Genomic DNA, 24,758 nt, shown 5'->3' with positions numbered 1-24,758 from the left:
GCGACTTACAACTGATCATTTCCTTTTATTTTTATGTATTTGCAATCGTTTTTTCCCCCCCAACACAGCATTTACACCTTCCTGTACAATGCTATAAAAAGGTTACAGGAACAGCACAAACATACAAAATAGTTTAACAAACCTTTCTTTTTAAATACACTTTAATCTACCCTGGTACTATACCCCACCATAGCAAAAAAATGTTTCAAGTCAATTGTATACAATCTTATTTACACATGACCATTTGACCAAAGTGCTTGGAGAATCCTGAAAACTCGTTAAGTTAGGGATATTTACAGCATTTTACAAATGTTCCCACAGCACTCCGTGTGCAGAGCTTAGTTTTCCCCAGGACAGACACAAGAAGCATTGTAACAATGTGCTTCAGGAGGTAAATATTGAAGAGAAAAAAAAAAGAAAAGAAAAAGAAACTGGCTAAAAATTCAGACTTCTTCTAAACATTCATTTGCACAAAACATTCAACAGCACTAGCCTTGTGTACATTCTTGGTTTCAGTCCGATTTCCCCCCTCACCTCCTCAAAAGTAAGAGCTGTCGAGTTGCAGTCGTTTTGCATGGACCAAGATCGGTGGCATAACCAGTAAAAGGCCACGTCCTCGGTCTACGTAATGCTTTGGGCTTGTTTACTGTGAGAAGGAAGCAAGTCGTCATCGGATTTTCACGCAAAAAGACACACCATCCCTAAGAAACAATGGAGAAAATGCACTTCGGAAGGCATCTGACTGTCAGCCTGCTGAAACAGCAGTGTTTGGTGAGCATCCCAAGTGGACAGTTCATAAATAGGAGCAGTGCAGAGGCCCGGCTATGGCATGTCATCTTCTGTGTTTACTATAGAAATCTGAGAACAGAAGAACAGACATTTACAAGCTGATTAAAAGGTGATCCTTAAGCACAGCCATGTCACAAATAGGTGTTAATACTAATGATTAATTGGCTACAAAGTAATTTTTGGCTTTGATTTCATAAGGTCACATGTAAGGGAATTAACCAAATGATTTTACCAGGATGGCCTGTGTACCCTGCCTTAATTATGATGAGTAAACCTAGCCTGGGAAATGTGCCTATGCACAGATGCACTATTTTGCCAAATGTATTCACTGGCCTGCCTTCGCATGCATATGAAATCGAGTAATATCCAAATTCTTTTTTTTTGGGGTGGGATTTTTTTTTTTCGATTTTCTCCCTAATTTAGTCGTGGCCAATTCCTCCCTGTCACTAGGGGGCTCCCACATTAAGGCTACTACCATTTAGCCGGGAGGACCAAAGACTATCACACGTTTCCTCCGAACCGTGTGATGCCAGCCGACCGCATCTTTTCTAACTGCTTGCTCACGCACCGTTAGGGGCGGAGTAACACACTTGGAGGACAGCACTATCGCTCCTTCCGCGTGCGTGAGCTCACAGACGCCCCTAATTGGCTGTAGAGCTGTGATTAATGTGGGAGCACAGGGTACCTCTCATTCCTCCTCAAGAGGTACCTTGTGCTCTTGAGAGAGCTGATTGGCCGAGCTCTCTCAAAGTACCTCTCATCCCTACCCTCCGAAAGAGCTCGGCCAATCTGCTCTCTCTAGGCCTCCAGCTGTGAGAGGAAAACAGCATCACCCGGGGATCGGATGATAGGGCGAGCACTTTACCACTGCGCCACTCGGAGGCCTAACATCCAAATTTTTAATCCATAGGGTTTAATATGATGTTGGCCCATCATTTTAACTCTTCCAGAATATTCTTCACATTTGTAAGGTCAGACACTTATGTTGGACCAGAAGGCCTGGTCTCCGCTCTAATTCATCCCAAGGTGTTCTATCAGGTGTGGTCAGGACTCTGTGCAGGCCACGTCAAACTCGCTCATCCATGTCTTTTTATTGCTTTGTGTTCAGTAAATGTTCAAACATTTATATTTAGGCATTTGGTTATCCAGAGCGACTTTGACATTTTTCTCTCATTGTACATCTGAGTGGTTGAGGGTTAAGGGCCATGCTCAAGGGCCCAAATAGGGACAACTTGGGAGTGGGATTTGAACCGCAGTCCAATGCTTTAACCACTGAGCTACCCCTGACAAGGGCAAAGAAAGGCAGGTAAGGTGCCATCCCCAAACTGTTCCCACAAGGTTGGGGGCACCATTCTTCTGGCCACCAGCCAAACCCAGACTTATCCATTGGATTGCCAGACAGAGGAGCATGATTCTTAACTCCAGAGAACACGTCTCCAATGCTCTCGAGTCCAGCGGCAGCGTCCTTTACACCACTGCATCCGATGCTTTGGCGATGTAAGGGTTGGATGCAGCTGCTTGGCCATGGGAACCTATTCCATGCAGCATTTTGAGCTAATTTGAAAGCCACAAAATTTGAAGGTCTCTAGCTATTGATGGCGACCTCTGTGCTCTATGCGTCTCAGCATCCGCTGAGCCCTTTCTGAGATTTTACCTGGCTGAGTTGCTGTTGTTCCCAATCGCTTCCACTTTGTCATAATACCAATAACAGTTGACTGGAATATTTAGTGGCGAGGAAATGGACTGGACTTATTGCACAGGGGGCATCCTACCATGCTGGAATTCACGGAGCTCCTGAGACCCTGATCCATTCTTACACAGATGTTTGTACAGTAGAAGTGGTCTGCATGTGTAGGTGCCTGATTTTATAAATCTATAACCACAAAAGTGACTGGAACGCCTGAATTCAATGGATGAGTGAATACTTTTGGCAATATTGCGCATGTAAAAAAAAAAAAAAAAAAAAAAAAAATGCACACACAAACACACTCAACCTGGACTTTAAATTCCAAAAGAGGTTAATGTATGCAAAAGAGGGCAGATCGCACTTTCCTCCTAGTGAGTTATGCATGCCTACACTAGTGTGGGAAATAGGCAAGTGACCCAAGAAGGCTGTAGTTTAGGTAGATGGTATAATGTAAACTAATCTTTAAATTAGAAAGCCAATCAGGACACTAGTTCAAATCCTTGTAACATGCGACCACCGTTTTACATTGCTCTACAGAATAAAAACACTCACAGCAGGATACGTGTGACCGACTGATGCAGTTTGTGAGTCAATGTTGAGGTTGAGGTCTTCTTCCGTAGTCTTCAGGTACACCGGATTGTCAAAATTCATGCTCTTTTTATTCTTTATCTGCCAATTCCGCCACATTACATAACCCCCAATTGCAGTCATGGCCAGCAACACTATAGGCCAAAGAGATCACATTTTAATACAACTTAATAAAAAGAAATGCTACATGTTTTTAACTGCGAGTAAAAAGAAGGAGACTTACACAGTGGCAAAGCTGCCCACGCTGCAGCTGATCCTTTGGCTGATTTGACCTCATGTATTGAAGTGCTGAGATTTTTTCCTACACAAATTGATGGGGGGGAAAAAAAAAAAAAAAAGGTTAGAAACTGCTCCGTTGGGAACTGAAGAACATTCGTTCGAGGTTTAGAGAGGACTAGATTGCTAAGGAAAAATGAAGTGAATAAAAGAAGTCAACCTAAATGGTGATCAACTGCAAAGGGACGAGATTGTTTATAAGAGGATGACCAGACCCATGCAATGAAATGGAAATAAGAGCACACAAGCTTTCGACAGACAGCCAACACCCCGTTGAGCGAGCCAGGAATGTCACACCTGCTCTTTAGTTAATCTGAGCACAGGTATTCGCTGAGGCCGAAGAGCCTGATGCAACACTGGATCTACTCTCAACAACAAAAAAAAAAGTCGTGTTAGTCTTTAGAGTAAGCACTCGGCCAAACGGCAGAGCTTACCAGTCGGCTCGGACTGTGCTGCGACCTTGGGTTTCGGGGTGTCTTTATATGATTAAGGGGAAAAAAAAAAAAAAAAAAAAGTTTCAATAGCACAAAAGCAATCAGATATTCTCCGTGTTATTTCTTACACCCATATTCATGACCACTGAACTACCGGCTGCAAAGGAACCAGGCAAATTTGGCGAGTGTTTATCTCCGAGTGTAAACACTGAATCTAAAACTAGGTCATAGTGCTGTGCTAGACATTCAACAGGTCTATTTTATTATAAAGTGACAACTCTGCTCTTATTAATCATGAGAATAATCAAGTGTAATGATTGTGAGTGGGGTATCATGTCATTTAACTTAAAGTAACCACATTGACTGAATTTCATCCAAAAACAGCTTGATTGACAGACATCAAAAAGCTACATCAAAAGCTATGAAGCCGCGTGGCTGCACGGTTTTTCATGCACATGCAGACTAAAGGCTTGCACTGCGACACTGCATTACCTGGAGGATGTGTGGGGTGTGTAAGCACCCGCCCTTCATCTTGTGGATCAGCTGTAGATGGCACTGTTATGAAAGAGCACAGTGATATAAAGCCATGGCCAAAGCCGCCTAATACTACTGAAGTTAGAAATCACAAAAGGCAAAAACAAAATGGCAGAAGCGCTTTAGAAAGCAAGCATTGGCTGAAATGGAAATAAGCACACACCAGCCAACTATCTACAACATGACAGCTACCATCTGGATCAGGTCAAGCCCAACACATGCACCTTCTCCAAAGGCTGGGAAGACTGCATCATAATGGAAGAGCTTTCCATCCTACACGTCTATGAGCTGAGACAATCATGGCTGGTTAGTGTCACTGGGATGTACAGGCATGCACGCACGCACTAATCTCCTTTGAACAGTTGATATTGAGATGCAGCTGTGTGTTATTTCATAGTTTTGAAATTTCAAATGTACTAGAACGTAGAAAATAAATCCAAACTTCTGACTTGTATTGTATACAAAATGAACCTTTGCTGTAGAGAACCACTGATGTTTTTAATGGCCCGAAATATTTTCTCTACTATATTGTATTTTCGACAACCATTTTTTGACATGTAAAAAAACCATGTCTCCAAGCATGTGACTGCTCCTAGGTGACCTTTAGCTCAAGTCCAGGCACTCAGATGTTTGACATTACAGAGGCTGTTTGGCAGAACACCCTCACACTGGAATCCAGGTATAGCTTTCTTCTACATGTTTAATCCACTCACGAAATGTCGTAGAAGTAGAACAAGGACATGCTTACCATCTGGACATCATTACCCTGGGCAAACCATAAAGCCAAACTCTCAAACAGGGTGTAAATCTGAGGCTGGCTCAAATATGGCCATGGAAGGCATTCGTTAAAAGGAGAAAACGTCTACTTTTCATCAGGTCCATCTAGCAGTAGGGAAGCCCGATGAAAGCTTGGCCCATTCAAACACGACCGGGTTCAGGTACTTTATCTTCATTTAGTGAAAGCGGCCATGTCGGAGAGAACGGTTTACTGCTCTTGCATTCTTCATGGAAGCAATTACAGGGCTCTCCTGCTTCCACCAGCATGCTGCATAGTAAAGAAAAGCCTCATTTCGTTTAGCTTCAAGTGCCATAAAAGTATTTGTGCAGTGGTGGTTGTTCTTAAACCCCCCACCCCTTGCTTATTTCCTATGGATTCCCCTTTAAATGTTGCCAAGTCCCATCTGTATATTACTCAACATGGCATATTCTCTGTGGAGGGAGTATTCAAATAAGGAGGACAGCCCCTGCCTGGATTCAAGAGGAGAGAAAGAGATGCACGGAGGGGGTGAGGTGGTGGACACAGGGACTGAAGGGAGCCGTCAAGCTACACAAGCACGACATTTCAAACTGACACGCACAAGAAGAGGCAATAAATGCAACGGCAAAGGAAACCGCTGCAGAATGGACGACGGACAAAAGGAAGAACAGGGACAAAAAGGCTTTAGCACGTCGCTTCATTAACCCCCACGGCACCAGATACTCGCCTGGTTTGCACTGCAAGCCGTCCGAGGTGAGCTCCTGACCTTCGGGACACATGCACGTATACTTGGGAGAGTGCTTGTTGATTTGAGGCGCCGGCAGACACATGTAGGAACAGCCGCCGTTTTCGACCCTCTCGTCACACCAGTTGGTGCCTATAAAGAAAATCAAACAAACAAAAAGGTACTGATCAACCTGGACACATTAAAACCATCCCACGTCATGCTTCTCTCCGGTTGCAGCTCAGTCCTGCATATCGAATGCGCTCACCGGATAGCTGGACGAGTTCATGGTAGACAATAATGTCCTGGGGTTCGTTCAGGTTGCTGGCCAACATAATCACATCTGATCCTGTAAACTTATTTGCTGCATAAATAGCCTCACTCTCGCCATCCGTCCAGAAAACTCGATCCTGTGAACACGAGTAATGCCAGGGTGTTGAAAGGTTGCTCACAGAGGTTATACTTCATGCCTTTTCAGGAAAAATAAGTGCTAGTGAGATTAAAGATAATTTAACTTTAATAAGATAAGATCAACTTTTCTAGTTAAAAGACCAACAGTGCAGTGGCATCGCAAAAACAACAAGGAAAAGGACTCAGTTTGGTACAATCACGAGAGTATACATTTCCTTTCCAGGTGCCTAGACTAGGGTTACACCCATGCTGGATTTTTTATTTTTGGATCAATTACTAAAGGTGATAACATCTTGGACAAAGTATAATGAGGAACACATTTTAAACCACACAAACATTGTTTCAGGTCAGTAGAGAATCTCTCAAACCATTTGCTCTTGTATACACTGAATCTGTAGTTAGACTTTCTTTAAATAGGAAGGGGGGGGGGGGGGTAAATCATGCTACACAGAGAAAACTTGGCAAATAAATAAACAAAAACACTGTTGCCTATTGACCGTGTCTATAGTTAGCCTGAACCTATTCAAAGTGCGGGGAAGTATAAAAAAAAAAAAAATTAAAATAAAAAAAAAAAGTACCGAGAGTCAACATGGCACAAGGATAGGATTGAGATCCTTCTTACCTCAAACACCGTGAGGGCAAAGGGGTGAGCCAGGTAATCTTGGGACTGCAGGACTTTTTTCCGGTTATCTCCATTTAGATCCACACTACACAGCGTGTGCAGCTTGGAATCGACCCAGTAAAGTCTACTTTTGATCAGATCTGTAGAGGTTGGAATAAGTCATTTTTATTCTAGTCAACAGGCAGCTGTAAAGTAAACATCGTGCTAAAATCAGTCAATTACTCAAACCTCATTTAACCTGCACTTACCAAGGGTGATACCGTTAGGCCACTGGATATCGGTTTCAACTAGGACTTGTCGGTCTACCCCGTTCATTCCGGATTTCTCGATTTTAGCCGGCTCGCCCCAGTCTGACCAGTAAAGGAACCTACAATGACCAAAAGACATTAATGTCTCAAGGGTTATAATCAAGCAGCGAAGAAGTCTTGAGCTGCAACCTAGTATACCGGATAAACAACAGTCTGAACATCCTATACACACACACACAAGGATCAGCAATAACATTACAAAAGTGCTAGGTCCAGTGATTGTGTAGGTTCCCCTTGTGCTGTCCGGGCAGCTCAGGCCCCATGGGACTCGACTGAAACACATCCAGGAGGGTGCTGTGGGTATCTGACACCAGGACACTGATAGCGGATCCTTTTGGGTGCTGCGTGTTGTGGAGTGGGGCCTCCATGAATCGGACGAGTATTATTGGCACATCTCATGGGTACTCAATCAGACTGAGATTGGGGTGGTTGGAGTCCTGGTTGGCATCCTTGGGCTCTTTGTGGTGGGGTATCTGGTTCCTTTCCATCATGACTAGGCTTTTTTTTTTTTTCTAGCGAGTTGTGCTGCATTGGCTTTTCTTGGTATTGCACACAGATTGCTCCCCACAGGCATATACAGCATTTCTGCAGCTGTCATGAAATTTTAAGGGGCATTTATTATGCAAAACTGACGTGTACACTGGCCAGGTTTTAAAGAAGACAGTTTTCCCCTATTGTGATCTTATATAAGGAGATCTACCCCTTCCGCCCCAAGCTTGTCGCTCAGCTTGTCTGCTGTTTTCTAGAGGGGGCGTGCCTCTGCAGTGGCTCATTTACATAGACAATGCACCGGTGCATTCGGAAGAGGAGTGATGGGAGAGGGAGTTTCAGGCATGAATGATGAGGGGTGTGCTTTAGGGGTGTGAATAATGCATTATCTGAGGGGTATTTCAGCTGGAGCAGTAACACACAAACACACTTTGGGTGACAGAAGTGAATTATTACAGAGACGCGCTGCTCAGTTAAATGATTAAAACCCTTCTATCAGTTTGTATTGTTGAAATGCAGCACTTTTTCCTCAACTAATGTTTTAAGGAATGGGGTAAATTTTTTACGGTTTAAAATTGTAATAAATCAGAATATTTATAAAATCGCTGTACTTATAGAATGACAATTTTAATCGAATTACCACCCAAGTATTGTGATATTGTATCGGAAGGTGACTGGTGAATATATATATATATATATATATATATATATATATATATATATATATATATATATATATATATACATATATATACATACACACACACGCACACATATATATATATATATACACACATATATAGTATCCTATATATTTTTTAATATGATATAATAAAATAATAATAAATATAATTTGTATAAATATTTTAATGCTAAATTAATTGCTACATGTTTTATATATAATAATCCATCAATAGCCCCCCCAGGAACTGTGTATAATTTATACCCCGGTATAAAATTACCCAGAGAGAGGATCCACTGCAATGGAAGCTGGCTCCTTTAAGTCCTTGTCAAACAGCACTTTCTGCTTCGTGCCATTGAAATTGGTCACAGCTATGGTCTTACTGCCCAGATCTGACCAGTAGACGTTCTTGTATATCCAGTCCACCGCTACTCCTACAGGCATTTGGACATCAACGACTTTGGTGTGGCTGTTCTGATCTTCACGCTTGTCTAGCGCTGTGCTGTGAAAAACAAAAATAGCCGATTAAAAATTGGTCACAAAACTGTACTTCATTTATTCATATAGCAAGGTTTTTCCACACTTCCTATCCACCCACCCACCGTAGGGTGGTGAGGGTACCTGAAGATGGCTTTCTGTCCCAGGTCGGCCCAGAAGATTCTCTGAGAGTTAAAGTCCGCATCCAGGGCCACGGTGTTGCGCAATTGTTCGACGAGCTGTGTATACTCGCGCCTTTCCAGCCCCAGCTTCCGGATGTCTCTCCGGTTTGTGAAGATCAGACAAGGCTCCTTGCCTGGAACACAGAAACTGGTGCTTTTAAAAGGTCTGGTCTGGTAGTACAAGCAATCAGGCAGCTTATGCATGTTCAGTCGAATTAAGGTTTGCATAGCCTGAATGTGTACACACACACACACACACACACACTCGCAAGAGAGTCAACACTGGTGATAAACTGGCTCCAGGCGGAAACAACCTACAGCGTGTCATAGCATGGAAAAACACACACACACTCCCAGAAGCTCAGCTGATCAATGATTTATCTCGAGCACTCGGCACAATCACACCTACCTACTGCTTTACACACTCCTGTGCTGGAATTCATCTGATAACCCTCATGGCACTCGCATTTGTAGCCTCCTTTCAGATTGATGCAAATCTGACTACAGATCCCCGGATTCAAGCACTCGTTGATATCTGCACCGAACAAAGAGAACGATGAAAGCATTAACCAGACAAAAGCGGTTACTGAACAGTGTAGTAATTGCAGTGAATGGCATTTGGGAGAGAAAGCGCTTTAAATCGCTTTACTGAAAAGCCGACTCGGATCGATCGTTAATCTGAACAATGTGTACTGGTTGCACGGACCCCCACAGGTTTTGTGATCGATGAGCTGCAACCCAGGCGTGCAGACGCACTCGTAGCCGACGACCAAGTCACGGCACAGGTGCGAGCATCCCCCGTTGTTAACGAGGCACTCGTTCAGATCTGAAATGAAAAACCAGGCCAGAGAGAAGAAACTCAGTGTGCGATATTCTGCAGGCAACGTTTGGGGGAAACGGAGGGAGCAGACAGACACGTCCTTGGGATGCTCGATGAGTCACTGAGGAAGTCAATAGATGCTTGCAATTAAACACCATGTTCTTTTGTTACCCTGATGTTAAATGGCTTTAGACAAAGAAAAAACAAATCCCTCGTGTGAGAATACATTAGCTCAGATACTCTACAATACCCTACATTTATACATATTCAGAATAATATGTAACCAGTGGTTTGCAGTGACCCTTCTCTTTAAGCAAAAAAATAAATAAAAACGTCTAAATTACCCACAAAGCGTAACCGAAATGCCAGACACCCTCACTGTAGCAACCCTGCGCTTTTCTCTTATTGCACTCCACACAATTTTCTACATGTTGAGAATGTCGTGATCTGATGACATCACATTTCTAGACTATAGTTTATGGTTTATGTCCCCTTACTTATACCATATATTATATATATTATTAGTAGTATTATGGCACAGCCTAATTCTTTATTCCTTACATATTTCAGGGAAATTATATATATATATATATATATATATATATATATATATATATATATATATATATATATATATATATATATATATATATATATATATATTTTTTTTTTTTTTTTTTTGTAGAGTCAGCCATTAACGTCACCCCTGGAACAGACAGCGTTAAGGGCCTCGCTCAAGGATCCAACAGCGGCAACCAGGCGGAGCCGAGGCTCAAACCATCAACTTTCTGATCAGTAACTCAGAGCCTTAACATACTGTACTATTAGCTGTTAAACCCCAACCACAATTTGGACCTTGAGCATGGCCTTTAACCCCATCTGCTCCAGGTGTGTTTAATCCTGGCTGACCCTGCACTCTGAGACTAGCATCACCACTGTGCTGTAACGTAAATGGGACAAATACCTGAATCTTAAATAAGACTAAAGCCTTTTTTTTTTTTTTTTTTTTTTTTTAAAGTGTCGTGTGGCCCGAGTTCATTGACCCAATTCCAGAGCCATGGGCAACCCTGATGGGCGCGTCAGGGTAAGAAGGGAAGCGCATGAAGCGGTGTAATCATGTGTAGAGGCCACTGGAGGCAGGGTTATGATCTGGGGTCGCTTCAGTTGGTCAGGTCTAGACTCGGCTACGTTATGTGGCAATAAAATGAAGTCACATGACGACCTGAATGTACTGAACGACCAGGTTATCACATCTACGGGGTTTGGAAATCACAAGCAGGGCATCCATTTTTGCTCACAACTGTACATATTTACATAGCATTCCTATGGATCAAATGTTTCAGAAACTGAAATCTCAGGAGGAGTTTTACTTACCGCATTCGTTCATTGGTTCGTCGCTCCAGTCGGCGCAATCACGGACCTTGTTACAGATTTTGCTGATCTCAATACACTCTCCACTCCGACACTTGTACTTGTCCGGGCCGCTACACTGAGTCACTGTGACGGCGAGAAGATGGAAGTTAATATGAAAACCTTGTTAAATACACATACGATACTGGAGCCACAGGCGATGCTATTTCACGCATGCCGTTTCCTCATGCCAAGCCCACATGCAGTGTGTCAGAGTGCGAAACCTGAAACCCTAAGGTAATATAATCAATTACAATTCTGCAATAACCAGGAGGAAGGGGATATCGACTCTGGGTTTGACCCAATTACTCGCTACAAAACGGCTTCTGCTCGTTTGACCCAATTTTATTTAATAACGACGTGTCTATAAAAAGGGTTCATGTGGAACATCTAGAGATTAAAATTGGCTAGCGTTTCAGAAAGCTCACGGTTTTTGCAGTTGTCTTCGTCCGTGCCGTCTGAACAGTCTCGGAAACCGTTGCACTGCCGGCTGCCATGGATACAGGTTCCGTCGTCACACTTAAATTGGTCCGGGCGACAGGAGCGAGGAGCTGCAGGGGGGGAGGGGGGGTGGGGTGTTTGGGGACGGAAAAACAGAGCTGTGAGTCACCTTACAGGCTTAACCATGCAGGGAAGTTGACCTCTAACTGCATGCCCCACACTCGCCCTCACACACCGCCTTCTTATCAGCTTGGCATTGCTCCAGTTTTGGCACTTGGCCAAAGGCAGCGGCTGATTCTGAACCTGGCCTTTAAGTGGGACTAAGTTCACATACATGGAATCCCAAACAACAGCTGTCTGGTTTGATGAAATGACAATTGTATCACCGTCAATCAGTATAAGTACTGGTCCAAACACTAAATACAAAAAAAAAAGAAACATCTATTAAAATTTGCCATCCTTAACCATGGCCACTTACGACAGCTCCTCTCGTCGCTGCCATCTTTGCAGTCGGCGTCTCCGTCACAGCGCCACTTGCGGTGAATACACTCTCCTGAGCCGCACTGCGTCTCGCTCGCTGAGCATTTCGCCGGCGGTGTGGGGTTCCTCCCACAGCGCAGGGGCGACTCGTCCGATTGGTCCTGACAGTCTGCGTCGTTGTCGCACATCCAACCAACAGGAATGCACGTTGCGTTGCCGCACTGGAACTGGTTAGGGCCGCAGGAAGAAGGAGTGCAGTCCAGTTCGTCGGTACCGTCGCCGCAGTCATCCTCGCCGTTACATACAAAGCTCTGGGAGACGCAGCGGCCGCTGGCACAGGTGAATTCCAGAGGAGAGCAGGTGATGTTACCTAAAGAAAAAAAAAAAAAAAAGAAAAAAAAAAAAAGAAGTATGTAAATAGCTCAGATTCATTCATCAGATTCAATTTTATTTCTATAGCGCTTTTAACAATAGTCATTGTCGCAAAGCAGCTTTACACAATCTAAAGTATTATTTAAGTTTGTATGGAATGCGAGTATGCATAAATCAAAATGAGCAGTTTGTCCCTGATGAGCAAGCCGAGGGCGACAGTGGCAGGAAAAAAAACTCAGATGGTAATAGGAAGAAACCTTGAGAGGAACCGAACTTAGCAGGGAACCCATCCTCATTTGGGTTAAACAGAGAGCAGTAAATGATCTGCATTTATACTGTGTGTTAGGTGGCAGGCAGTTCAGCTATAATAGCTGATGTTAATTGATGTTAATATGGAGTCCAGATCGTTATTGGGGACTCGGGTAGACTTGTAGGAAATTCCAGTCTTGAACTATCCAGCGACTGCAGCCAAGTCAAGTCCTCTGAGAAACAGCTGTCAACACCAGTCGAGGCCAAAACCGTCTTCATGGTAGAGTGAAACCGTCCCCAGACACCAGACGCATCCCAAAGAGACATACGGGGACATCCATGCGACGAGATCTCCAACCAGAAGCGGAGCACCAGGATGGGTCAGACAGGTCCGGAGGGCAGCATATTGGGATCGTCATCATAAGGGCCAGTATTGGAACATTATCAGGAAAAAGGTCCAACAAACCAACAGCACTTGTTACAGTGAGACGCTTATTGAAGACCTAAAACCTGAAACGCAGAGGACTGCTACTCGAGGGCGTCTTGCACGACAATGCACTTTTGCGAACACTGCAAAAACGTTTTGGAGGTGTTAAAGCATTCTCCCTGTCCCTTTACTGAAAGAAGCCCTACAAGGACGAAGAATCACTTCTGATGAAGTGAAAACAGCGGGGCATTCGTGACTCAGCCTAAAACTATTTTTACTGCGGGAATACAAAAATAATCTGTGCTTCATTGGATCTGATCACTTACTCGCTTATTTTTTGCACTGCGTAAACAATGCATGAACACTTCTTGCATACTTGAGCACTTCCTTTATCCTTGGCTGACTCACTCTTTGTTGCCATACGCAATGGATAGCTATACTTGCATCACATAACACCTGAGGCCATGCACTCTAAGCAGGTTCGTTACAAAAATTTATGCTAAGGCACGTTGTGACTCACCGCAGCTTGCCTCGTCTTCTCCGTTGTCACAGTCTCTCTCTCCGTCACACTTCCAAGAGACAGGAATGCACAACGTTGAGCCTGTGCCGCAGCTGAACTCGTTCATTCGGCAAGTTCTGGACTCTGAATGTTAGGGAATAGAGTTTTTTTTTTTAAGCACGCAATTAAAAAAAATAATTATGAAAACCATGCACATAATCCTGGGAGAATAATTCAGTAACATTTGCCCTCACACAAAACATCGGACATGTTTGAAATGCTCCTAGAAACCAGTAGAACTTGACGAATAGGTTCGCCTTAAAAAGGCCGGAAACCTTAAAAAGGAATATTGTAATTGATTTATTGTTACATAAAAGGTTAAAAGGACATATGCTTAATAATTAGCCCGACTCATTCTGAATCAAATCGATTCTGTAGCCTGTGTACAGCCTACATGTAAACCATCTACAGTAAAGGAAAGTTTTGATTAAACCATTTCCCCATAATAAACAAACCTAATGTGGACATTTTATGTTAATAACCTCGACCTTATGGTGTTTCAAAGGTCACCTAGTGAACACCAGATCCCAGTCAGGAACACCTATCAGAGTTCAAGACACTCCTCCCAAAGACATGATTTTCAACACGTACACTGATAGCCACACACACACACACACACATACACACAGTCATTCATGTATTACTGACTTTCAACAGCTGGTCAAACAAGTAGTGTTATGGATGCCTGTCACATGGAACAGCACGTCCGACGTGTAAAAATATCTTGCTGGATTGCGCAACACTCCAAAACATTAACAACAATAGAGCAGTCGGTCCCACGTAAATGCAGACAGTAAAGGGAGCGGCTCGAAGGACGTGGGGAAAACTTTGGCAATTTTTATTCTTATACCGTTAAATGTTTTGGTCGTGGGTTGTATTTATAGGGAATGTTGGGTTTAAATAATGGATTTACCCAACACGACCCTTTCAATATGGAGGCGAGTCAAAAAAAAAAAATAATAATAATAATAGTCCACACTCTGGCTGTAGAATTTATTTTCATTTATTTTATTTTTCGACTATTCACCAAACAGGTGAAAGTCTGCTGAGCCAAGATTAGGACTATAGGGAGGATGCTTTAACACCCTAAAACAATGTTTTTGCCTTGTTTCAGCACCAGATATATCCTCAGGCCAAAAAACAAAAAAACAATCACACAGTAGCCTTAAATGGAAAGCATGGATAAAACAGTGCGCCGGATTTTAAGGTTTTATTATAACCAGAGTGTGAATCCTTTTGGTCTCGCCTCATAAATATACTTATTATATAAATTACTTACTTAACTTGAGTAAACTGAAGCAATCCAAAAAAAGAATCCAAAAAGGATGGAATTTCATTTTATGAATGAATGATAGGATCTGTCTCTCATGCTCAACTCACACCACTATAAACAGACATGAGGCATCTGACCTTGAGCAACAACTTCTCACTACGCATGACTAAAGCAGCTGCTCGTCTTTCTCAGCGAGGACCGATTAAGCACTTTGTAGACAGATCTAAAGGACAACGTGCTGGACCTACAGAGAGAAGCGGATGCATGTAACCTGACCAGACACTCCGCCATAAATGACCCAGCTGCTGAAATGGAGTGACGTGTTGGAAGTACAGCATATGAGATTGACTTAAGGGAGATGAAACTATGCAAAAAATAAATAAATAAATAAATAAATAAGCAGACTTTCAAGAATAATTTCCGGTAACTTTACCCCCCCGTTCTGATTCATTCTTTTTCTGCTACACCCACACGCGAGTTCCTCAATCAGAAATCATGTCATGGTTTGCGGGACACAAACAGGAACTGGTAGAGATTTTATCAAGGTCACGTAATCGGAGCGCTGTAAAGTCTATCAGCTGACTAAATCCAATTTCATGAGACAACAACAAAACCAACAGGGAAACCTAGCCGACTCACGACACACGTCCATGCTCTCGTCGGAGCCGTCTTCGCAGTCAGGTTCTCCGTCGCAGTGCCATCGTTTGGGGAGGCACTGGCCGTTGCGGCAGACAAACTCCTGATCCGTGCACGTCTTCGTCACTGGAACAGGGATTAGATAAAAAAAAAAAAAAATAATAAACATTTTATTTATTCCCAAAAAATATTCATTTTCCTATGAGAAGTAAATGAAAACAAGCAGCTCAGCAAAGACTGGAGCAACATCCACATATTCCCGAAAATGTCCTCCGTGCTTATTTACTGCTCTTCCATAGTGCTTTACACAACATGCTGTTAAAGAACCTTGTTTTCTTTTGCATTGCTCTTCTTGGGATTTTCCATTAATTTTCTCCCCTCATCAAGGCTACAACTACCTACCCGAGAGGGCGAAGGCTATGACGACACATGACGCCAGTCATCCGCATCTTTTCGAACTGCACACTCAAAGTAGTGATGGGTCGTTCATGAACGATTTGTTCTTTTTGAACGAATCTTTAACGTGACTCATAAGAACGAGTAGTCCGAGAGTGGTTCGTTCATTTTCTACCGGCCGTGCATGTGCAAATCACCGCAAAACCTCCATGGGTTATGTACAGGAAACAGTGAAATGTGTAGTTACGTTTAAGTCTTTTCGGTCCGTTCGTTCTTTTGTCACGTGACTCCCATAGACGTTATGCGGTGCAAAATATTTCAAAAGAACGAAGGACTCAGACTGGAAGATATAAGAGGTGAGATACTCATTCTGTTTATTATTATATGTCCTTAGCTGCATTGTAATATTTCATTACTCGTACTTTAGCCAAAATTTGTGGATGTAGACGTATTGTGGGTCTGTTTATTGACAATTTTACATTTTATTTTATTTCTGATTAAAGGAACGAAAAACTAAATGACTCAAAAAATATGCGTTCATTTTGCTGAACGAGATTCAAAGAAACGAGTCACTAAGTCACTTCGTGATCTCAGACTTGTACGACGAGCCACTGCTTAGTGGCCTGGTGTGTAGAGGTTTCTAAAAGTTTCATGATTTAAATTTCTGATGGTCCTGTTAAGGTTAATAGGGACTGTTGTAAATCTTGCAGCAAAATACTGACCAGACGATTAGACGATTAGACGACTAGAAATCAGGAGACTTATGGCATGGCCAGAGGGGGCGACGAAGAGAAAGGCTTATTGAGGTCCAGAAGAAGGAAAAAAGCCGGGCACCCTACTTTAGCTGATAGCAGCTGTTGCCAGCACTGCTATGACATCCCTGCGGTGCCAGTGCTGACTGATGATGTCAGTGTCCAAAGGCCAAAAGTCACCTGCATTACCATCTGCCCGTTCTCATTCGAGTCGCATGACTTGATCTGTACCTGACCTGGGGTCAGAGGTAGCTCAGTGGTCAAGGTTTTGGACTATGGTTCGGAAGGTCCCATGCTCAAACTGCACTACAACCAAGTTGCCACTGTTGGGCCCTTGAGCATGGCACTTAACCCTCAACTGCTCAAATATATAATGAGGCCAAATGCCTAAATGTAAATGTGATCCAGAATCTTTTATGAAAGTGACTCAGATTTGCCAGCCCTAGCAAAATCAGATCTGTGTCACATCAAGGTTCAATTTTTTTTTTATTATTATTTTTTTAATCATACTTGGCGCTGGTGATGTGAACGTAGCCAATAAATTAATAAATAAATAAAATTAGTATAAGAGCCAGTCATGACTGAACTACTCAAGATCTGCTTCTTTAATAGAAGAAGACTAAGAACTGAGAAGGATGGGAGTGCTGGTGGGGGAAAAAAGATGGCAATTAAATTACGATCTGCCGTGCCAACCCCTGCCAGACATCTCCGTGAGGGAAAGTAAATGTATACTTTCTTCATGTCAACAGTCATGCCCTACAAGTTCGCAAGCAACCCGGTCACCCCTTGGCACGGAGCCCAGTCCTATTATCAGTCACTTCATGTCCACTCAGTATACAAGTGTGCACTCCAGTGAAATAGGCTCCTGTGGCTTGAATGGGCCAGAAGTGCAAGGAGGACTCCTGACACATAAATTAGCATGCTCACCACAGGACTAGGCCTTTACACCTTTTCACTGGGTTAGACTGTGCAGGAAACGCACTCGGGGGCTCATTGTGCCAGGAATGGATTGGAACCTTGATGGCCTCACTGTAAGTGTTACACTAATGAATTACAGTCATCTCACTCGTATCTGTGCCAACCCCTCCCTTACACATTTCCCACCCCTAAAGTCTATGACCTAGTTACCATCGATACAGGGAGAGCTGGATCACCCAGAAGGGGCTCCCACAGTGTAATCAGATGCAGATCTATACAGTGTCTTTCGTCGATAATTGAAAGGACTGTCCCAGCCTTGAACACATCGTTATCGGGCCACTGGGAAATTACATCAGTGCTCAAGACTAGTCCAAGTCTCAATAAACTTCAGAGATCCAAGTGCAAACATCCTACTAATAAAAATGGGTTCATTGTACGACAAGGCAAAGTGTAGGCGTTCCCCTCGAGGACTTTAACGGACACACACACACACAGGAGGAGAAGAAGAAAAAAAAAGAAAAAAGAAAAAAAAAAAACACTCACCACACGTGTTCTCATCGCTCCCGTCAGTGCAGTCCACGTCACCGTCACACTGCCACACAGACGGGATGCAGCGGCCGTTCCCACACTGGAACTGCGATTGCTCACATTCTATTCGCGAGCCTGATGTGGCGAGAAGAAAAAGACATGCAAAAATGACGGACTGTTACTCTCATGATTACCAAGAACAACAACAATGCTGTACTAATGATAACGGAATATGAAAGCATTATTCAATTCAAAATAAACACCACATTCCTAAGAGTCACAGTTACAAATAGGAGATTCACCCTTTTTTTCCCTCTTTTTTTAAGAAAGCTTTCGAGAACGGTCCACATGGCATCTTTCTGAGACTAGTTGTGCGTGTGCGCATGTGAACACAGGTACACGTCAGATATGAAACTTAAAGGAAAGGGGAAAAGAAAAAAAAAGGGGGGGGGGGGGGGTGACCACCAGCTGCATACCAGATGTGGGTAAATTGGGCTAAAATCATAGATCACATGGGGAAAAAATTTTTTTTTTAGAAATGATACATGCAGACACATCAATATTTATTTAATCCAACTGAAATAATTCTGATTAGATATTCCAACTTAACGTTGTACATGGAGGCTAATGATGCAGTATAACCTGTGTGTGTATATATATATATATATATATATATATATATATATATATATATATATATATATATATATATATGCTAAAAGTAATCAAAATAAAAATTATGATGTTTAAAGTGGTTCTACCTGCTAAGCCAAAATGAAGTACTTTTATTCAACTTTGTAATGTTAGCATCGTGACTGGTTACAAGAATTCAGTCTCATCTACGATTGGTTAGATGCTTTATTGCATATTAAATCAGGAGCCATTTAGTGCTCCTTGTTCAGCCAGAGACCCCGTGGAAGAAAGTAAAGACTGATGGGGGAGATCTGTTCTCATGGAGTTTAGCGATTAGGAACAATAGAAAAATGTGTCATCTATGCTTACACCATTCAAAAACACGACGGGCAAAAATGCACATTTCGACAGGAGAGAAAAGATCAAATTAAGTGTTTACCAAAAGGTAAAGAAAGTATTTAATCAGAATTGGGGGGGGGGGTTAACCCCTCTCATTCTGATTAAATACTTTCCCTTCTAATTCTGTTCAAAACACTAAAAAGCTAAATCAAAGGGCTCAAACACATTTGCTTTCATTATGCATTCTCTGACCCCCATCTTAAATAGAGTTTACCACTATGTTTAATGCAGCTCATTGGTACCTAAAGGAGAAGAAGTGATCGTACAATTTAAACTTCATCCCAGACAAACAAATGGATTACGTGAGTGAACACTAGACTTTCCTTAACTGTCACACAAAAGCACAGAGCTCCGCCTGAAAACACCTCGGTGCTTAGCAGCATTGAACCCGTTGTCATAAAGCTCTGACCTACTCATTAAATCCTTTGTATGATTACAGGGAGCCTGTAGTGTGCTTCTATGCAAAAAGGAAGAACCCATAATTACTGTAGGGTATCTAAGCTCTACTTCATGAGCTTTAATCTTCAGGTGAATCCAATAAGCAATCTTGAAGGGCCAAAACACTGGCAGTGTTTGGAATTCTGTCCTTAAAACCTTAGAAAAATGAGTGAGGAGCAATATGGATCTATTCAGACATGTGGCCCTCCAGCAAATGAGTTCAGCCTAATGGTGGGCTAACCTAAGAATCAGATAAAAACAAGAGCAACAGAGCCACATCAACAGGCAAACCCATTTTAAAGCGGCGCACTGGCAACTGTAGCTGCCCACAGCTGTCCAGTCTGCATTCCCTGAACCTACATCCGCTCCTTGGAAACAATGCAACACTCATTATAATGTGCGACGTGTTGTCCGGACCAATCAGGCTGTGAAATAAAGCTCCAGATCAAACTGAATCACAGACCAGGCGGCTGGCACTGCCAGCCAAAACGAAACCTCAACTGAACCCAGAGTAAAAGAGGAAACAGATGGATACGGCAAACGTACTGAGATATCAGGGTCTTCTTTATGCACATGGGGTACATCATAAAGATGAAAATCGCTAGTTGTTTTGATTTAGAGAATAACATGCATGAGTTACTGAAAATAAGACATGAATTAAGGGATTCCATCTCAGACAATCTAGACTACAGAGATACCAGTGTGTTTGGGAACATCACAGAGCAGGTTGAGCCGACATCAAGTTTGTTCCCCTACTATCCATGCAAATGCATGATGCAGCATAAGAAAGGACCTTCTATTTAGCATGATATTTTTAACCCACAGTACATGGATATAGGTTTCCTGTGTCCTACAATTTCTGACAATCTGGTATCTTAAGAGCCCCAGAACAGGGTCAAACAGATTGCAACTTTTCTTGGGTTTATTAAACTTAAAAAGATATCAATCTTTCCAAAAAAACAAAACAAAAACATTTGTGCCACATTATTGTCTTTAATGCATTGCTACTTTATCAGCGCTTAGGTCATGACACCGTGGCAGCCTTGAAATAAAAACCTGATATGATGTGCCTACTTTCACGGTAGGCTCAAGACAAAACATTTAAAAGAAATTGCAAAATAAAAAAAAAAATGTATATACTTACTGGTAGATATAACTAGTAGAGTCCTGGGGGGGAACGATCATTTAACTCTAACTTCTAAATAACTCTTTGTGCTCCATTTAATTTCATATGATTAACTAATTGAAGTAGTCGTCATTGACAGGAAAAACCTTTGTAGAAATAGTTACAAGGTTAAAGCTAAAAATAAGTTGCTCATCTTTAATGTAATTAGTGATATTTCAGGTTGAAGCCAATGTCTGCCTGTCTTTCTGTGCAGGCAAAACTCTGCCTAACTTATTAATACAAAGAATTTTTTTTTTTTTTAAATGCCATGCCTTGTTTACACTGTTGTACTTCTTACGTCGTCAGCCAAATGCACCTTGTTTGGTAATCGGAGAGTGAATCACAAATGAGAAATCAAAAAGAAGTTGAGATAAAGATTAAGTTAAGTTTAGTCTTAAAATGACTTCAGACCACATACCACTTTAGCGCTGTTATTTCAGCAGTGAAAATAGAGTAATCCCAGTAAAAGTATTCAGTTTAGATTTTCTAATTAATATCTATTGGTGCAGGTGTTTGATTACATTGAGCAAGTAGCTTATTTTAAAGTGCTTTATTAAATCTACCACATAATTGTTCATAACATCGCTGTTGCTCTATATTTTGATATCACTTACGGTGCAGGTTAAACATTAGTGAGATATCAAAGTACTGCACAAGTTTCATTAAATTATGTGCAGACAGTTGTGTGTGATGCTGTGACAAAATCTGGCTAGATGAACTGACGTACAGACGAAAATTCTGAGACTGATTTCTGGTCCTCAAATATATGAAATGTAAAGACATAATTGAAAGAGTGAGTTCGGACAAATGTACAGACAAAAACTCTCCATTTATAAAGATAGTTCATCAAGTCTCCTTAATCATCCACTTTATAACTCGAGGTTGGTAATTAAAACTCTTGTCATCCTGAAACATTAGTCAAACCATCATAAAACATTAATCCTACAAAAAAAAAACAAACAAAAAAAACCTTTAGACATTTAGCGATTTACACCCATGTTTACATCTTCAGTCACTAGTGGAAAACTAGCAGCGGTGCTAACTAACTGCTTTTGTTTTTTTAGTTGTAGATCACTAAAGTGGAAGTGTCTTAAATGTAGACACATTTACAATGGATATTTCCCCATGTTCACTTCCATACTCCAAGAGAAAAATTAAGGAAATGCTTTTTTTTTAATTTTTTTTTATTAAAAATGCTTGCTAGCACACTTGCTAGTCAGTAATACCATGTAGCATCACAATAATGCTAACATCTGTGACACAAGCATCAAAATGAGGCCCTTAAGAACCACAACCATATAGATATCTCCTTTTTCTGTAATATAGCACCGAAATCTGTGAAAGACAGATGACCAGATGAACAGGTGTGGTAAATGAGGCAGAATGCTAATTCAGCATGTGATGAACCATTAGCTACCTCCTGAAGTAAGACATATCTGAGAAAATTAAAACCGTTCCCGTATCTGGATGAATAGCATGTCCATTTAACATACATGAAGCAACACTCTAATGGAGACTAATATAATGTTCAAAATGATAAAGAAACAAGACAATGTTCCCGCTTCAGATTAAATCAAATGTCAAGTATCTTTGAAAGAAGATTTGTCTCCGTTTACTGTTAGCACCGACAATGCAATTTGCCAAAGTAGAATTCATGACCAGCAGTCACATAACCCCGTTTTTAAATTGCTTTAGTAATACCAATCATGGCTTTAGGAACCAGAAAAAGTATTAAACTAGTTAAAATCTTAAGATAAATTCAGTTATGTTTACATTACAGGCCTGAAGTGACTCAAATCTATTTTCTGGATGCACAAATCTTTTCTGATATTTTTCAATTCAGATATGTATGTCAGACCTGATCTTTTCTGATCAGATGGTATGTGGTTCTAGATTGGATATATATCCGATACATGATCATGCAATTTGAATGCAAATGATCAGATCAGAATTTGTGCAACTTTGTCTCTGCCCATGCATATCAGTCAGCACCAGCAGCACAGGGTTTTATTTCAACAGAGGACAGCGGTGAAAGTATTCAGTAGATGTAAAGTAACATCTGTGATTTAGTAGATATTTTAAATCCAACTGACTGTTTGCCATCCCCCAGAGCTAAACCCCAAGCATATTTTTGCTTAAATTACATCTATTGTCTGAAACAAACAAGAGGTCACGCAAAAATTATTTAGCAATGTGCACATGCATCCTGTTTTAAAGGACAGGTGCATCCACATAATCAGATAAAAGTCATTTGGAATTATAAACATGGCCTGTCATTACATGCAAATTCGGAATTTAACAATGCGGCTTATATGGTGAAAATAGTCTTAATCTGGGAAAAAATGGCTACACTCGGGAAAGAAACTGTACCCTGGTCTTTTGCACTGACGCTTTTTAAATTTTAATTTAGAGGCTGATCAACTGCTCCTTAAACTATTTCAACAAGTAAGCCAGATCTTGTAACAGGCTCGTAATACAACTTGCCTCTTTGACATTAGAGTCATAGTGGCCATTGATGGTTCAGTGGTAGGTTGGTACCACTCATAAGGCCTGGGTTCAATTCCCATCCAAGGTACAAACCCCAGGCACTAAACGCAGAGCCGGTCCCGGATAAAATGGGAGGGTTACATCAGGAAGGGGATCAGGCGGAAAAAAAAGTGGTTGTGTGTGGATCGGATGGGCTGCTATGGCAACCGCTCTATGGGAGCAGCCAAAGGACCAACAGCTACAATGGTAGTCAATGCATGGTGTCCTTTGAAAGAAATGTGAATGCAAACTTACAGACGATGGATAAAATCAAAACAGGTAACTTCATGAATCAAAATATTAAACTTGCTGTTTTATCCTGGTCAGATAAGTCAATAAAAGAACGACAAAACTGAATAATAAAGATTGGAATCAAGCTAGTAATGGACTTTGAGCAAGCATTCAGCATTAGGGACCGAACTAAATTTGTTATCCTGATTATGGAATATGGGCTCTGAGTCTCTTAAGACTTCAATGTAATTATTTTACTCATGACTTTTGCGTTGCTGTTTTTTAAAGCTCTGGTCCATGACGTGGTTCAACGTGAAATCACCTGCTTTAACAGCAATTAGGCAGTGTGCGGACAGTAACCTGCGCGCGCGCGCCATCAGCTATACTTTTACACGGAGTATTCCCAAAGCACGCGCGCACATGCGTGTCCAAGAATAAAGCTATAAATGACCTCATCTAATAAATACATCAAAGAGAGGGAAGCGTATATTTCAACGCAATATATGAACGGAAATTAAATTAGGAGATGAAATCTGGGGGGGTTCAAATCCTTCAGGGTGCATGACGATTAAACGTGCCAAGCTGCACGTTGCTACCAAACACTCAAAGGCCCAGGCGCCCAATGAAGCAGGCAATTACACAATGAAGGCTCGGTTACAAGCAGTTTGGTTAGAAATAAGCAGTGTTGCATCATGCTACATACACTTACACTGTGAACGCATCATTAGTTAGGACGTTATGTTGCACGTGCTGAATTCGCCTGCACGGGCTATTTTTATTATTAAGTCTCTCGGTAGTGATACCACTCACCGTCGGTAAACCCGAGCAGTGGCAGGAAAAGAAAGCCCAGGACGCACAGGACCATGTCGCGGTGGAGTGTCTCGCTCGCTCGCGCGCTGTCTCTCAGGCTCTGGTCCTCGGCGTTGTCCCGCAGCGCGAGCGCTTGGTCCGTGCTCGAACACAACAGAAGCAGAACGCGAGGGCGGGCGGGCGCGCGCGCTTTTTATCTCATCCAGGCGGCAGAGGCGTTCTCTTCTCAGGGGCGCTGTGCTCGCGAGCGGCTCGCGCGACTCATCACGTCTCTCCTAATTTTACCCGACAGTCAGCGCGAGCGAACCTGCAGCGAATAAAGCACGCTGGTGTGA

General features: G+C 42.0%; 1 protein-coding gene across 3 annotated transcripts; it reads right to left on the bottom strand.

Annotated features, from left to right (window-relative positions):
* Positions 1–5: 5 nt before the first annotated feature.
* On the bottom strand, positions 6–24,758 carry vldlr (very low density lipoprotein receptor). Of its 3 annotated transcripts, XM_053516143.1 has the most exons (20): positions 24,424–24,758; positions 18,237–18,356; positions 15,631–15,753; positions 13,680–13,802; positions 12,110–12,481; positions 11,619–11,741; positions 11,155–11,277; positions 9,667–9,786; positions 9,370–9,495; positions 8,923–9,094; positions 8,582–8,803; positions 7,071–7,189; positions 6,823–6,962; positions 6,058–6,199; positions 5,793–5,942; positions 4,267–4,329; positions 3,775–3,816; positions 3,288–3,365; positions 3,029–3,198; positions 6–858 (listed from the first exon to the last, which is right to left on the bottom strand). In XM_053516143.1, the coding sequence occupies exons 1-20, from the start codon at positions 24,476–24,478 to the stop codon at positions 823–825; spliced, it is 2,619 nt and encodes an 872-aa protein (XP_053372118.1). In that variant the 5' UTR covers positions 24,479–24,758; the 3' UTR covers positions 6–822. The 3 variants fall into 3 exon arrangements, with proteins under 3 accessions (XP_053372118.1, XP_053372119.1, XP_053372120.1); XM_053516144.1 differs by lacking the exon at positions 3,775–3,816; XM_053516145.1 differs by lacking the exons at positions 3,775–3,816; positions 4,267–4,329 and having other exon boundaries at positions 24,424–24,757.

The sequence above is a fragment of the Clarias gariepinus genome, chromosome 17 (genome assembly GCF_024256425.1).
Source record: "Clarias gariepinus isolate MV-2021 ecotype Netherlands chromosome 17, CGAR_prim_01v2, whole genome shotgun sequence".
NCBI lineage: Eukaryota > Metazoa > Chordata > Actinopteri > Siluriformes > Clariidae > Clarias > Clarias gariepinus.
This window is presented reverse-complemented; position numbering and strand designations above follow the sequence as displayed.